At 39.2% G+C, this 15748-nt stretch overlaps 5 protein-coding genes across 6 annotated transcripts; 3 read left to right on the top strand and 2 right to left on the bottom strand.

Moving 5' to 3' along the window:
* The first annotated feature begins 12 nt into the window (after window positions 1-12).
* On the top strand, window positions 13-1966 carry LOC111693362 (zinc finger protein 28 homolog). The gene is made up of 3 exons (XM_023457849.1): window positions 13-418; window positions 486-597; window positions 668-1966. The coding sequence occupies exons 1-3, from the start codon at window positions 393-395 to the stop codon at window positions 1964-1966; spliced, it is 1437 nt and encodes a 478-aa protein (XP_023313617.1). The 5' UTR covers window positions 13-392.
* A 683-nt stretch (window positions 1967-2649) lies between these two features.
* Window positions 2650-8672, top strand: LOC106659868 (dehydrodolichyl diphosphate synthase complex subunit DHDDS-like). Of its 2 annotated transcripts, XM_014382588.2 has the most exons (6): window positions 4449-4580; window positions 4655-7047; window positions 7169-7330; window positions 7404-7552; window positions 7632-7816; window positions 7896-8672. In XM_014382588.2, the coding sequence occupies exons 2-6, from the start codon at window positions 6887-6889 to the stop codon at window positions 8166-8168; spliced, it is 930 nt and encodes a 309-aa protein (XP_014238074.1). In that variant the 5' UTR covers window positions 4449-4580; window positions 4655-6886; the 3' UTR covers window positions 8169-8672. The 2 variants fall into 2 exon arrangements, with proteins under 2 accessions (XP_014238073.1, XP_014238074.1); XM_014382587.2 differs by lacking the exons at window positions 7169-7330; window positions 7404-7552; window positions 7632-7816; window positions 7896-8672 and having other exon boundaries at window positions 2650-4580; window positions 4655-5622.
* Window positions 8673-8763: 91 nt separating this feature from the next.
* On the bottom strand, window positions 8764-11758 carry LOC106659867 (protein Hook homolog 3). The gene is made up of 3 exons (XM_014382586.2): window positions 10858-11758; window positions 9666-10779; window positions 8764-9583 (listed from the first exon to the last, which is right to left on the bottom strand). Exons 1-3 carry the CDS (start codon window positions 11296-11298, stop codon window positions 9042-9044), a joined length of 2097 nt encoding a protein of 698 aa, XP_014238072.1. The 5' UTR covers window positions 11299-11758; the 3' UTR covers window positions 8764-9041.
* A 142-nt stretch (window positions 11759-11900) lies between these two features.
* LOC106659871 (snurportin-1) lies at window positions 11901-13422 on the top strand. The gene is made up of 4 exons (XM_014382590.2): window positions 11901-12191; window positions 12249-12516; window positions 12575-12763; window positions 12841-13422. The coding sequence occupies exons 1-4, from the start codon at window positions 12004-12006 to the stop codon at window positions 13228-13230; spliced, it is 1035 nt and encodes a 344-aa protein (XP_014238076.1). The 5' UTR covers window positions 11901-12003; the 3' UTR covers window positions 13231-13422.
* Window positions 13423-13510: 88 nt separating this feature from the next.
* On the bottom strand, window positions 13511-15689 carry LOC106659869 (centromere protein L-like). Its single transcript, XM_014382589.2, has 5 exons — window positions 14937-15689; window positions 14631-14836; window positions 14168-14559; window positions 13942-14095; window positions 13511-13871 (listed from the first exon to the last, which is right to left on the bottom strand). Exons 1-5 carry the CDS (start codon window positions 15142-15144, stop codon window positions 13764-13766), a joined length of 1068 nt encoding a protein of 355 aa, XP_014238075.1. The 5' UTR covers window positions 15145-15689; the 3' UTR covers window positions 13511-13763.
* Window positions 15690-15748: the final 59 nt, after the last annotated feature.

Raw genomic sequence — 15748 nt, 5'->3', positions numbered from 1 at the left:
TGCACAGATATTTATTTTGAACATATAATGTGAACAAGTTGTGCGCCTGAATGAATGACAATTGCATCGCAATTTTGGTGTTATTTTAGAAACACGCGAATGCCTAACATATAATTATCGCAATATACTACTGCTTCTAACTAGTCGACAGTGGAGGGGGAAAGTATCGCTAAAAGAGCTATCGTAAACGCGGCGTCTTCTCCTCGAATAGTATAGTGCGTCCAGTCGCCAGTGAAGAGCTGAATTCGTCGACGAGCGAGTTGTTTACAAATTGAGGAATTCGGGCTACAGTGTTAGGTTATGGGTACTTAAGAAGTGTTTAACCTCGAATATTTCCACAGTACAAATCGTGAAAATTCACAGTATATTTACACGTTATAATCAAGAGAGCAATGGAAAACGGCAGTGACGTAATTAGGTAAACATTTAGGCGTCTTACTTAGAGTCCCATAACGCATATATTTCTAAACTCGATTATTTTTCAGTATTAAAGAAGAGTCGAGCGATACTTTGACGACTGCAGGCGACGATTATGTTTTCGATTCGGTGGAATTTTGCAAAGCCGAAAACGTTGAAACTTTCACACATAATTTATCAGTGAGTTCAATGATTTGAATTATGTTCGTATTTTTCACTAACAAAAACTATTACACAATTTTTATTTTAGAAAAATTTCATGGAGTTGGAGCGCAAGAAGGTTAGAGATGCTAAAACTGAAGTAACATCTCTATCTGCGACCCATTGTAAATCTGAGCAGCAAAGTAATCCACCGATTGTGAAAATAGAAAACGAAAATCCGACCAATGACATAAATGAAAATATATTCATTGATTTTGAGTGCAAGTATGAGATCCCTGAACTGAAATCTCTATCAAAAACTACGTGCAAATCTGAGTGTGAAAGTTGTCCACCTGCAGTGAAAACAGAAAACCAAATTGAGACTAACTATTCGAATGAAAAAAGTTTAATAATTTTGATAAAAAAAGAATTTGATTATGATAATAATGGTCCATTTTCGGACAAATTACAATTGAAACTTGACAAATTAGAGGCAATACAAGTTTTCGAAAAAAGGACTCCAACCAAATTATACAAAAAGAATGATTTTTGTAAAAAAACGTATGGAGGAAAGGTGAGTCTGAAAAGACATGCTAATACGACACACAGGAGAAGTAGACGATATGAATGTATAATTTGTCACAAATTATTTGTTTACCTGAAAAGCTTCAAAGCTCACATGAATGAAGTACATGATCGGAGCAAACCCTTTGAATGTGACATTTGTCACAAATCCTTTGGAGAAAAAAGTACCCTCGCAGTTCACATAAATGTTGTTCATGAACGTAAAAAACCTTTTAAATGTGACATTTGTCACAAATCCTTTGGAGAAAAAGGTAACCTCAAATCTCACATAATTGGAGTGCATGATCGAAGCAAACCTTTCGAATGTGACATTTGTCAGAAATCATTTGGACACCACTATAAACTCAAAAGGCACATAAATACAGAACATGACTGTAGCAAACTCTTCGAATGTGAGATGTGTCATAAATCGTTTACATACAAATGTTACCTCAAAATGCACATAAATGCAGTACATGATTGCATCAAACCCTTCGAGTGTGAAATATGTCAAAGATCATTTTCACATAAGAGTAATCTAAATAACCACATAAGATTAGTCCATGATCAGAGCAGACCCTTCGAATGTGATATTTGTCACAATGCATTTGGACAAAAACATCACTTGAAAGATCACATCATTACAGTACATCATCGGAGCAAACCCTATGAATGTGAGATCTGTCAAAAGTCATATGGACGTATGTATTCCCTCAAAACTCACATGAATACTGTACATGCTCGGAGCAAATCTTTCGATTGTGTGCTGTGTCACAAATCTTTTCGACATCAGAATTATCTTAAGAGGCACTTAAATGGAGTACATAATCGAAGCAATCCTTAGGGGCGTGTAATTTTGTAAAGAACAATAAAGTATTTCAAACTATTAATCATTTTGTCGCAATGACAAAGAGAACCTTTTTTCTTACCTCTCAGTAAAAAATATCAACACATTTACCTATTTAATTCGTTCTCGAACCTACTAATAAATAATTTTGTACATGAATTTTTAATGAATTTAGAGAATTTGAAAAATTAACAAGTTTTCTTTCAACGATTTTCAACATTTTTTAGTCGGGTAAAAAATTAATGAATTTGTACATCGCTGAACGGTCTAAGTCTGGCTACAAATTGGGCTGGATAAAAATCGCAACGACTGTTTCTTAAAAATATAGGGAAAGTGTACACGAATCTTGTTGCAATACTCTTGGGCTTTCTGATGTAAGTATAAGGAAAGCTACCATTGATGCAAAGAGAAAATAATAATAAGATACGTTTATATTTTGTTATCTAAAATTATTATTCTTTTGATGAACATAATTTCATTTCCATTCAAAATTATCGACCTATCTTCCACGACCGCAAGGAACGACGCATGCACCGACACGTGACTCGCGAGACATGCGCCTCTGCACTCCTTTCGTTCGCGTATACAATAATGCACTCTGCTACTACTACTACTACTACAACTACTGATTGTCAAAAGATCAGCTGCTGCTGTACGTCAGTGTCGTCTGCTCGGCCGAGTTGGACGCGCGCGAGTCCGACTTACATATAGCAATAATAATGCAGCGTGCTTTTGACGTTTCGGTCCGAGAGATTCGCTCAGGCTATCGTCGCGCGATCAATAAAACCGTCCCTCGTGCGCGTCGCAATAGGCCATCGTAGCTCTCTCGTGTGTCGGTGAGTGTGAAAAAATAGAAAAAAAAAGTAAAAAAATGTTCAACTCGCTGATGTTCAACATATTCCAACACGACGACGAGCTCAAGACCATCGAGATAATCGACGCTTACCTCGAGGCGGGCGGCGACATCGACGCCATCATCAAGTCCGCCTCGCCCTGCTGGTGCGGCTACACCGCGCTCCACTTCGCCGTGGCCTTCAAGCGTCTCAGGGTGGTGCGCCACCTGCTCGAGCGCAACGCCACCTGCGAGGCGCGCAACGCCAAGGGCCTCACGGCTCTCGACGTCGCTCTGAGTCCGGGTAATCTGGCCTTCGGCGATCTCTACGTCTACGACAACAACAACTCTACGCGCGGAGATTCCGAACTCGCGGATGAGGTCGAGGAGACGTCGGCCAAGGCCGAGATCTCGAGGCTCGTCGAGGAGCGCTGCCTGGGCACGCACTTCTATCGCTACCTCGACCGGATGCATCTCGGCTGCGCCCGGGGCTCGCGGGATCTCGTCTCCGCGGCCAGGATCAACGAGCCGGTCGATCCGCGCTCGCCCGTCTGGGCCGGCTGGACGCCCCTGCACATCGCCGCCAACTTCGAGCAGGCCGAGCTGATCGGCTGGCTGCTGGATCGAGGCGCTAATCCGTGGCTGTGCGACGCGAGAAACAACACACCGCTGCATCTGCTGTCGTACAGGCGACGGGCCCTGTACGAGCCGAGGCTGTTCCAGCTGGAGGCCGAGCCCAGTACCCAGGGCCACGCGGGCCTCACCCACTTTCACATCGCCTGCCTGTACTCGCCGCGCTCGTTGCCGATCTGCGCCGAGTATCTGCGACTCGGCCACTCGCCCGACACGCCGGCCTCCAGTCACTCCATGGAGTACACGGGTCTGCACTACGCCGTGCTGAGAAACTCGCCCGAGTTGGCGCGACTGCTGCTGGATCACGGCGCCGACGTGGACGCCCGCGACGCCTACGGCAGGACTGCCCTGTATCTGCTGCTGCAGTGCTGCGGCGTAGGTGGAGGCGGTGGTAATCGAGAGGATTTGCTCGAGGCTCTGCTGGAGGCCGGGGCGGACGTGGGCTCGATCGGTGGTGGTGGTGGTGCTCGAAGCTCGATCGCCTACGTGAAGCAGGCCTCGCCGCTGGCCTGGTCGTTTCTCAGTCACGTGCAGCGCCGGAGGGTTTTAGGGGAGGCGGCGAGCCGCGAGGTCGACAGCCACTACGAGAGACTGGCCGAGAGGTGTCGCGACTTCGACGAGGATGGCTTTAGACGCGCCTGCCAGGAGGAGTTGGAGAGGCTGGACGAGCTCGGGCTGAGGAGGCTGGCCCGCGAGCGCAGCCCCAACAAACTGGCGAGATACTCGCTGAACGCGAGGCTGAGATTCACGGTGGAGGAGGAGGACGGCGGCGGATTCGCGGAGAAATTTCCGATCTACGGCAACGTGGTGAGATACAAATTGGCCAGGGGCAAGAAGAGGCGGCCGCTGCTGGAGGAGGCCAAGAGGACGCTGACGAGGCTGTACAGGCTGTCGAGCGTCGGGGGCGATCTGCCGGACGTCTGCGCCGAGGAGATTCTGGGACATCTGAAGGATCGAGAGTTGAGAATTTTCGCGAGGACGGTGCTGGGCTTGAACAGTTGATGATGATGGATGATTGAAAAAAAAGCAATAATTATAACGCCTTTAGATGTATGTATTAGGAGCTGTGTTATAGTCGTAGTTATACTTATGTGTTGTGATGAATCTTGATTCAACTTTGCGTTCGAGATGAGACCAAGCGCAAATGTAGGTATTATAATTAATATAGGAAATTATTACTTTAGAATAATTGTGTGACCGCAAATAATTCACATTTTCAGGCGCTTCAATTGTGTGTCGGATGTTGCGCCGCGGAGCAGCATCGTAAAATGGAAACGTCAACGACGTTCGAGAATTCTTTTACGATCGTGCATGGCTTTCGCAACCGTTACAAATTAAATGATGGACACTGTTGAGCTGTGTTTTTCATGTATAAGTCTTTAACTTGATGATTTTGTAAGGGAGTTTGTCGGAAACTAGGATGAAGCCATCTAGCGATCCATTGTGGTACTTTGCGCACACGGTATCGGTCTACGGGTGAGCTGACTTCTCGGAGAGATTTGTAATGGTGTTTTTTTTATTCAAATTTCGGTGTCGATGATTATAAAAATCAAATTTTTGTTCAAATACCCAAGCACCTATATTGACCGAAAAAAATACCGTTTTTAATTCTTGCAGTTTTTATCTCTGTAAGGATAGAATTCCTTTGAATTATTTTTTATTAAAGATTTGGGTCTCAAAAATGTTTTGTACATACGAGTTTTTTGATGACTCAAAAAATTTTGCCGGCAAACACAATTTGGATCATGTTTATAAGATTATCGTCGGTTAGGAATTGTCACCGAAATTACTGTGTTCAGAGCAAGATGGTTTTAAAGAACATAAATTTCGACGGAAATGGATAGAGTATATTATCAATTTTTTTAATAGCTGGAAGATGATGATCGATGGCCAAGTTTTCATTTATGGAAAAATGTGACGAGATATTTTTAGAGAATTTGGAAAATTGTACACAAAAATTACAATTTTCATGAAAAAAACTTGAGCCATTTTAAATTTCGTGTGCAAAAGTGATAAGCTTCATTCTTTATTTTCTCCTGAATAGCTAGACCCATAAATGGGGTATGAGGAATTGATTTAAATTGTAAATAATCATTCATTATTACGCAAACAAAGTGTAAAAATATGTTATTCGTGATGGTTGTACAAAATTGTAAGAAATTTTTTAGAAGTATTTTTAATAATAAAATCTATACAAAAGTATAAGGTTCAATTATTGCCAAATAATTTTGGGCACTGTGTTAAATTGTATTAACACACAAATTATCTCAAACGTTTCAAACGCCTGCAGAAAATAAAATACTCGAAAGAAAAAAATAAGCCACAAGTAAATAGCAACGGTAAGAAATTGAAAAAACTCCTTTTAAAAAAATGTTAATTTAGTATTGCGTTAACTTCGGCGTGCATAATGAAGTTTTACTTCAACATTCTCTTCGACAAATATCAATAATTTTTTCCGTTATCCAACAGGTAGAAAGTCGACAAATCGAGGTAATTAAGTTTTTTTCAAAAAGTCCAAATTTTCCAAAATTCTTCAGTTTCACGTTTATTTCTGTGCGGTGCAAACCTACAGTGTTTAATTTACAAAAAAACCGCAGCGACTCGTGTCCGATTTTGACAGAAAAACACGACAGACAAAAATCACCCATATACATACAAGCGCGGCCACTTACATATAGGTAGCCGAGCCGTGGCTTCGTCTCATTCGTCCGCGTTTCTTGCTGCTAATACATACGTATATAGTAGTACTTACTATATCTACGTACGTACGCTACTGCCTTATCGTTTAACCAATGCGAAATTACACGCGGCACCGAACGCGGTGATGTGGTCAAACGCGAGACTCTCTCTCTCTCTCTCTTTCTCGCATCGTTTAATGAAATTTTTTTGCTGCGAGACATCGAAGACGATATACGCGATGCTTCAGTCAAGTGCAGCAGCTTGCGCGAAAGGCGGTGGTTGCCGCTGCTGATTCTGCTGTGTACACGTGACACCGCACGCCAACTCTCCGCAGCTTATAGCTATATTTGTAGTAGTAGTACACCTGACGGCGTAGAGTAGACGTATGCAAAAAAAAAAAAGAAAACAGCGGCTAGTCGAGAGCGTCCCTGCGAGCAGAAAGACGCGGGTGCCCCCGGGGAAAGAAGAATTGAAGCGCGTGGACAGCGGCATGCGCTCCGCTATTACACGTTTGGCAAAATTATTATAACGGCCCGCCGCTATCGAGTGTGCTTTTGACGCAGATAAGATAGTGCGGCGTAAGCCGAGGCATTTTACTTGCGCGTGTATGCGTCCAGTGCTTACACAACATATATATAGTTCATTCGGTGCCGAATAAGTCATAAGTCATGTTTATTCAGGAGGAAAACTAGACAGTTATACGCGTTTTCATACGCTTCTATATCCTATCTATAAATGTTGAGACTCTGCGGCGCACCAAGACGACGACGACGATGTCCTGGATCGCCAAGAACACCCTCAGCTGGCTTCAGTCGCTGGCCATCAAAGTCCTCAGGAGCGGCAACGTGCCCAAGCACGTAGCCATCATCATGGACGGCAACAGGAGGTACGCGAACAAGGCCGGCGTCAAGAAGATCGAGGGTCACTCCCAAGGGTAAGTGCGCGCACTGTCACGAGATTCGAGCATGATGCAACATGAAAAAGCATCTTCTCTGTACCGCTATCAATGACTTGACCATAACTCTAACATCACTCTCAACACAATTCACTTTCAGCTTCAACAAACTAGCAGAAGTTTTGCAATGGTGCTTGGAATTTGGCATTCCAGAAGTCACTGTTTTTGCATTTAGTATAGAAAATTTCAAAAGGAGTCAGGAGGAGGTGGACTGTTTGATGAATTTGGCCAGAGAAAAGTTTCAGAAGTTGTTGGACGAAAGGTATTTTCATGAATACACCATTGTGATTCATCGTTGTTTTTGATTGTTAATATCTTAACTGTGCTTGTTGCAGGGATAAACTGATGGAACATGGTATTTGTGTAAGAGTCATAGGTAATTTAACACTGGTACCTCCTGATGTTCTCTCGCTCATGTTGGAAGCTATGCGAACAACAAAAGATAATAATAAAGCTATTTTAAATGTTGCTTTTTCATATACTTGTAAGTGATACAATGTTCTACTCATCATTTTTACAGTTAATTAGTGTGTGGATTTATATTTTTATTGATGTCATTTTAGCTCACGATGAAATTGCATGTACTGCAAGAGATATTGTAGATAGTGTACAGAAAGGTGAAATAAGTGTAGATGATATAGACGAGAATCTTGTTTCCAAGTGCCTTTACACGCACAAGTCTGAAGATCCAGATTTATTAATACGTTCCTCAGGAGAAACACGTTTTAGTGATTTTCTTATGTGGCAAGTAAGTGATCGTAATATGATGGTGATTCAATTTTGTAGAAATTTTTATGTAAACTTTCATTACATTTTTCTTTCTCTAGACTAGCTTCACGTATGTGTACTTTACTGAAACATTGTGGCCAGAATTTAGTGCATGGGATCTTATTTATGCAGTGTTTTATTATCAAAGGTGTTACAGTGATATAGTACAAGCCAAAAGTAAATATCAAAATAATACAGTGTTGAATAAAAGAACTAATGAATTTGTTGAAAAAATTCATGAAAAAAGAAGCATTGAACTAGAAGAAAAATTGAAAGATACAAAGTCACTTGGTTCTAAACCAGTAGCAAAGAGAGCCAATGGAATACACTAAAAATAATTGTAATGAAATTAATAATATTGTTGGTGTCCAACTTTTGTGCATAAAATCATATTTTAATGATGATGCTTGAGCTAGTTATACTTTATTTAGGGGAAAAAATGTCTAGTGTAAGAATTGTAAAAAAATTTATAATGCTAATGTTTTATCAAATTATTTATACAACACAATATAGTGTGTTTATTATTTTAGCTTTTATAATTGGTTTATATACAAATTCTTTATATAAAGTGTATCAATACTGTTTAAAAAAATATTTATCTTTTTTGTTGCAAAAAATACAATTGATTTCATAATAAATGTCATAATTAGTTTCTTATTCTAACACTTGTTCTAGTGAATCATAACTAAGTTTATACAATCATACTTAGCTAGAATGATTTCAATATTTAAATAAATATTCATGATTGAAATAGTCCTAAAATTCTCGTGGTTCCCAGAATGTTCTATAAAAAGATAAAAATGTAAAATAAATTACAGATTACTTTCAACAAACCATTCTATGAGTTTTAAATTATAAAAAGGCAAAGTTTTCATTGCACTCTCACCATATAAATAATAGATTTAAAAATGTATAAACATGATTTGCACATATAATATTGTAAACACAACACAACAAAAAAATATCTAAATGAAAAAAATCAAGCATTGATGTACAAATAACGTCCATTAAATGAAGACAGATTATTAAATACAGAATATCTCTGTACTTGAAGATTCCACAGCACAGTTCTTTTACAGTGCTTTGCTTTCTTTTAAATTATTTTGACAATTTCAACAAAATTGCTTGCACGTGTCCCTTTCCAAATTTACAAGACAACCATCCCACATTCGTAAATGTGTTAAAAAAGATGATAGTACAATAAATTATTTCGAATTATAAGTCGTATATGTCTTTCGAGTAGTAGGTTGTCTTTGCCTAGCTAAGAAAGATTGTCCCTGTCCAGAGGCCAACACCGCCAATCTTTGATCGACGGCTTCTCGATGCCTGGTCAGACCGTATTGATAAAACGCCGATATCATTAATTTCTCTTCCATTTCGCGGAACAATTTGGCTTCGGGATTCTCGTCTTTTCGCTTGTCCTTCTCGTCCCTGTTTCGGAGCAAGTCCGAAGGACTGCCGCTCTGCTGTTTGGGATCTAAGATTTTGATGACGCTCTTGGCTTTCTCCACGTATTTCTTGTAGCGATCCTCGAGAGACGCGAGTTCGCATTCCTTTCTCGACAGGGTCTCCTGCAGAGATTGTATCTTTTGCTTCTGAGTCTGAAGGGAGCTTTCGCGCTCCTCGTTGTGGACGGACAGTCGCTCGCACTCGGACTGCAAGCGATGAAGCTCGTCTTGCAGAGATTGAACTTTGGGCACGGATTTCCCAGAATCCGTAGTACCTGTCATTTCCTCGATTTTTGTTTCTAAAAATTTGAAAATAAAATGTTAAATAATTTATTTTTGTAAGAAAATTTTAGATAAAAAATAATATAAATCTGTTTTTACCTAATTCTAATATTTTCTGATTAGCTTTACGATTTTGGGCTCTGAGATTGTTCAATCTTTCCTCTGAATCATCCAATAAAGCTTGTATGGGTGATTTATCATCGACACCCTTCTGCTGATTTAATTTCAACATTTTATTCTCGTGCTGTAGAAGCACCAATTTTTCCTTAATTGCAGGTGGTATAATTTCAGTATTGACTACTGCTTCGTCAGTGCTCAAATTTCCAACATTTTGCACTGCAGTAAATTGTGTACATTTGAGTTCTTCATTAGTTTCTTTTAATGTATCTCTCTCAACAATCAATCTGTCTCTTTCACGTTGCACAGCTCCAAGTTGAGCTTCTAGTTTCTTTGATTCATATTCCAGCTTGTCACATTTATTATTTTGCTCATCTAATTTATGATGTACTTCAGCCAACTGCTTTTTACATAATTCTAAATGGCTGCGCAACAAATTAGCTCGTTTGACCTCTTCTTCGTACTCAATTTTATTTTGTAAATATTCTGTATTTTTATCTTCTAAAATTTTCACTTGTCGTCTCAGATCACTGAAATCTTCCATTTTTTTCTTATATGATTCAATGCTAAGTTCATATTTGGCTACTTTATCAGCTGTTTCACGTAAAGCATCCACTTCATCTTTCAAATGATTTGCTTCGTCTGCAGCTTTTTGCAGTTCTATATGTTTCATTTGAAGTTCTAGAATTTCCTTTTCTAGTAGTTCTACTTTCAATCGATAATCATCTCGTGAAGTTTCAAGTTTAAACATTTCATCCTTAAGAGCTTCAATTTGTTTTCTCAAACCAGAATATTTAAGACTGTTAGGAGCTCCACCATCCTCTATGCTTTCAAATTCATCTAATCTTTCTTGTAATTTTTTATTTTCCAATTGCATTGTGTTCCTTTCTTCTTGCAAGAGCAATAATTGTTGGTCTAATTCATGGCATCTTTGAGCCAAATTATCCCTTGAATCAACTGCTGCTTGCAATTCTGCTAATAATCTATTTTGACTCCCATCTGCAGCATCAAACGATTCAAAATTTAAACTTGCTCCAAGACTAAGCTTTGGTCCATGTACGCTGTTTTCTAATTCTTGTATACTTTGCATAATGACCTAATAACAAAAAAAGTCAAGTAAAATATTATTTCATACAAAAAATTGTTAATATGTTAATAAATATATAAAACATACCTGCTGCACAGATTCTTCTAATCCCATGATTCTTGTAATGTACAGTTGTTTTTCGTTGCAGTTCACAGCACAACCAAGTACTAACTGCATGAGTCTCTTGAGTTGTTGATTATCGCAGTGTTCACCTATTTTTTGAGCATCTGGCCTGATGTAGCCCGACAGTGGCTGATTCAAACATTCTACGTAGTACTCTGTGACAGCTTCGATGATTTTTTTGAGATTGCTCACTTTCAATCTCCAATTGTTGCCAATGTCTCTTTTGATTTTGGAGTACCACATAGGAGTAAACCATTCTGGAGCTATTTGTGTAAGAGCTTCGGCCAAGGCCTCTCCACTGCTGATATCGTCTATTGTTTTGTAAGGGGACCTCAAATCGAACGTCGAAAGCCACTTGATCAAACTAGTCAGATGTTGATCAGTAGTACCCATCTTGGTGTTCATGAAATAGTGAAGCAGAAAATAAACTAACACGTCATTTTTTAAAGATCGTAAATAAACGGAGCAGAGTCTCGTTCTCGATCGATCTCGCGGTAATTAAATTATCTTGATGTTTTTGCATACACGATGTGTAACTCCTGTATATTTTGCTCGGTACGCGAAGAAAAACACCACGTAAACTACTGCCAAAGACGTAATGCACCAGTGCACTTTGACTTTCTCTCGGAATTTTAGCCAGCAACTAGCGCTCTAAACGGCTGAAGCTTTAAGTTTTTACAACTATTGCACGGCTTAGATCCTAAATCATTTAATCCCAAAATCATTAAACTGCAAACACCGCGAAAAATCAGAAATTCAAGCTTCGAATGTCAGAAGTTCGATTTGCTATCGAGCAATGCGACAGTCGATGACAGGTAGAAGATAAGATTAAATATCGAGCTTCGATGAGTTCGCGATCATTTTCGCAAAATTATAGTCTGCTACAATTTAGTCATGCGCGCACCTGTCATTTTATCACTCGTCGTCGAATGACGGTCAAGTGTCGAACTTCGGAGCACGCACACAGCAGTACCGCGTGCTGCGGTTGTTTGCTGCAAAAACTGCGTGTATTTGTAAACAGTAGCCGCTAGTCAGTCGAGCCCGCCGCAGACGCACGTCGTTGACTCGCTACCCTCGATAAAATAATTGACGTGCTAAACTTTAGCGAAAATGGCAACTTCCACGGTTTCGCTCAACGAACGCAGTGACATTCATAATGAAGGAAAGAGGGAAAAATGCAACGAACGAGCCGCGTTTTACAAGAAACCGATTAACAAACACAACGTCCGATTGGCGATCGATTACGAAGAAACGCCGCAAGAGACCCGAAGAAGAATGTTACTGGACGAACAGAAAAAGTGAGTTCTACTTTTTTACGATTATTGGCGGTATTTATGAAAATAATGGGATTTCAGAAATCGTAACGATGCGATCAATTCGGCTCGAGGGATACTCGAAGATATCATTGCCTCGGACGATGAAGAAGTAGAAATGAAGGAAGTCGAGGAGTCGGAAGATATGGAAGTAGATCAGAAGAAACAAAGACACCACAAACTAAGAAGAGAGTACGGAAGACTGTTAATGTTATCTGAATGGATGAGCGAAGTTCCGGAAGATTTTTCAGAAAATTGGGTGATGATGCCTTGTCCAATTGGAAAAAGAGTGGTCATCATAGCTGGCAAGGTAATTAAATTTTAAAATGTGATCAACAATTGGCAATGACAGTGTATATTATTTACAGGGAACTACAAGAATGTTTACAAGGAAAGGAGAAAAATTGGCTACTTTCAGATCTTTGATTCCAGGGGGTGGTCGTAAATACGAGAAAAATTGTTATACAGTATTGGATGGTGTATGGTCAGAAGAAAAAAGCGTATGTTATATTCTTGATTCTATGGCATGGTCAGACCAACAAATCAACAATTGTGAAGTGAGGAATTAATTCATTTTTTTATGGTAAGAGTTAAATTATTAATTTTTTATGCATATTTTATTTTTGTTTTGCAGGCTGAGTTCAGATTTTTCTGGTTAAAATCTAAAATAGAAGAGCTAAGCGGTCAGTTGAAAGAAAAAGTTGAAGGTGTAAATGAAGTATCAATGGAATTGTTACCTACTTTTACAAGTCCTTCTGATCTAAGCGACTGTTTGGAAAATACACCTGATTTGTATCCATTAGATGGAATATTATTTTTCCATAAAGAAGGACACTATTTTAATGGAAAAACCCCACTTGTTACGTGGTTGAAGGTGTATATGTTACCAGAAGTATTTGGTATAAGTATACCAGAACAGTATGATGTGAAACCAGAGGGTTATATAGATTACCATAATCATATTTTAAAGGAAATTGCAGAGTCAAAAAGTAGGATAAAAGATAAAAAAATGGAGGTAGCTTGAATAAGATATTAAATTCATGATAGTACCTGTAATAATACTTAATTTATAATAATTACTTTGATTAAAGTATTAAGTTTCATTTACAAAGTGCAAAGAAAATTAAACTTGTCATGATATTATATAAATTAGTAAGAATTGTAATTATTACAGAACCAGTTAGTACTATCAAATTTGCATCATTTGTCTTGTAGATTTTAAAAAAATACTTAGACTTACTTCCATGTAAATACTCAAATGATAGCTTTTAAATATGAATAAAAATATGAGTAACTATATTGTATAAAAAAATAGTTTATAATTTTTAATTTTAACAAGATTTCTGTTTTCCCTGTATTTACAGACATACCTATTTCTTAAACATAAAAATTCAACATGAACAACTCCCAAAAACAGTAACGTAATTGCACTTATTAAATAATTTCCAGTGCTATTCGTGTTGTACTAGGTCTACATGTTATTTACCTGTCGTATATATAATTGAAATATTTTTTACACAGAATTATTTTTAATTTCACATTGAATGAAGCCAATAACTACTTGCATATACTCAGCTGAGCCACGTGACAATGTAAAGCATCCATTGCTTTCTCATTCAAGTAAGTCAAAACTGCATTCATGGCTTGAACATTTGTCACTTTCATCTGAAAAATTCATTATTTTGCAATCTTTGTTTGTTTGAAAAAATTTTTATAGAAAACAATTTTTAAGTACCTTGCTTCCAGAAATAGTTACACAAGGTAAACTAATTCTGTGAAGAATACAAAGTCCCAGTTGTAAACTACTGACTTCTAAAATTTGATGCTGAATGATTTCATGAAATTTATGAACTTCATGGGCATTTATTTCATCTTCATTACTAAGAAAACTGAAAAAAAAATTGTAAATTAAAATTTAAGAAGTATGTGATAGAAAATATGTTATTTTTTTATGAAATTACCTCTTCAATAAATTTTGAAGGTTTTTAATTTGAAATTTAATGGTGATGCTTTCAGAGGTTGGTAAATTGGGAATTCTGTACTCCAATGAAGCTTCATCCGCATCTTTGGCAGAATCTTGACCGCATCCTGGACTTATTATAATGGGTAACAGCCACGCTAAATCTTCAGAGTTGGCTGGTAAAGTTACAATGATACAATCGAACAAGCGAGACAGAGTGGCATGCACAGCCTTCATGGTGTTGGGTGTTCCACGACAGAGAAGCAGTGGCAATTTTGTGGCATTGTCTGTGAAGGAATTCTCAACGTTCTCATTTCCCCAGGATATGAGGTAGCCCGAATAAACCATCGTTTCTCGGTCGCCTTTCGTCGCGACTTTGGCTGTGACGTTAATCTGAAAGAGTCAAAAAATGTAAAGTCAATCAATGACATTTCATAAAAGCAATTGTGCAATCGTTTACTCACTTTGATAATTGGATGGTCGTCGCTGTTGGGCCTCTCGAGCTCCAAAACGGATACCTTGGCCTCGTAACTGACGTCCTCCTGCGACAGCATGCAGGCCACCTGTTCGCGCAACTTTTTCGCGTACTGCTTCAACACCACCTCGTTCTCGCATTGGAAGTTGAACAAGGTCGAGACGCCGCAGATGTTCCATGTCTGTCTCAGCAGCACTGATAATAACATTATTATTATTCGAATATTATTTCGAATGCGAAGGCATACTTGAAAAAAAAAAATAAATAAAAACGGAGCAAAGCACAAAGCTCTCACCTTCCAAATCGAGAAGAGGATCCAAATTCTCGCCGTTGTCGCCGGCGCCGGCCGCAAAATCAGGCGCTTTCCTGACCGCGGCGAGGTTGAACTGTTTGCGCGACTCCCGCACGCCCGCCGGACGCGACAGCGCTCCGCTGCTGCCGCTTCTCGAGGACTCGGACTCGGAATTATTTTCCATGACGACGTCGTCGATCTTTGGACGCATCGGGAAACGACGACGACGTTCGTCGAGATGCGGTTCAAAGTTCAAACTGTACTATTAAATATCATTAAAAAGCGTCCGCTTGGGAGACGGACAGAGTTTGTTTTGATCCGTAACGGTGTTTGTTTACCGCCAAAATCATAACCTTACAGACGATTCGGTCTTTGGTGCATCGTTTTACTTGAACGGAACTCCGTTCTACGCGCGTAACGGTAATTTCAGTTTGGCTCCGAATTCAGAGGCCAAAAGTCATTCGAACACCTGCTCAAAGTTAATTACTCGATTAAACTCGCTATTGTTGGTTTAGAACGCGAAAGCATCGATTCGCCAAAATTAAACTTCCACACCCATCTCGATTTATGAGCATAAAACTAAAAGCACATAAAACTTTCGATAGGACATAAATATTTACCATAAAACAAAACGACAATCAATAACGTGAAAAAGTTATAAAAATTCGCACGCGATAAGCATGTAACGGTTTGTCTCGCGCTTCGTTCGAATCGCACACGACACAATCTGCGCGCGCCACTGTAGTAAGCTGGCTGCTGCTAGATAATACAATATCCCGAAAACGCGACGATCGCATCGCTCCGAGCAGCAGAGA

The sequence above is a fragment of the Trichogramma pretiosum genome, unplaced genomic scaffold (assembly GCF_000599845.2).
Source record: "Trichogramma pretiosum strain Unisexual culture from Peru unplaced genomic scaffold, Tpre_2.0 scaffold21, whole genome shotgun sequence".
In the NCBI taxonomy this organism is placed as follows: domain Eukaryota; kingdom Metazoa; phylum Arthropoda; class Insecta; order Hymenoptera; family Trichogrammatidae; genus Trichogramma; species Trichogramma pretiosum.
Note: the sequence above shows the minus strand (reverse complement) of the source record. Positions and strands in the feature narration are given on the sequence as shown.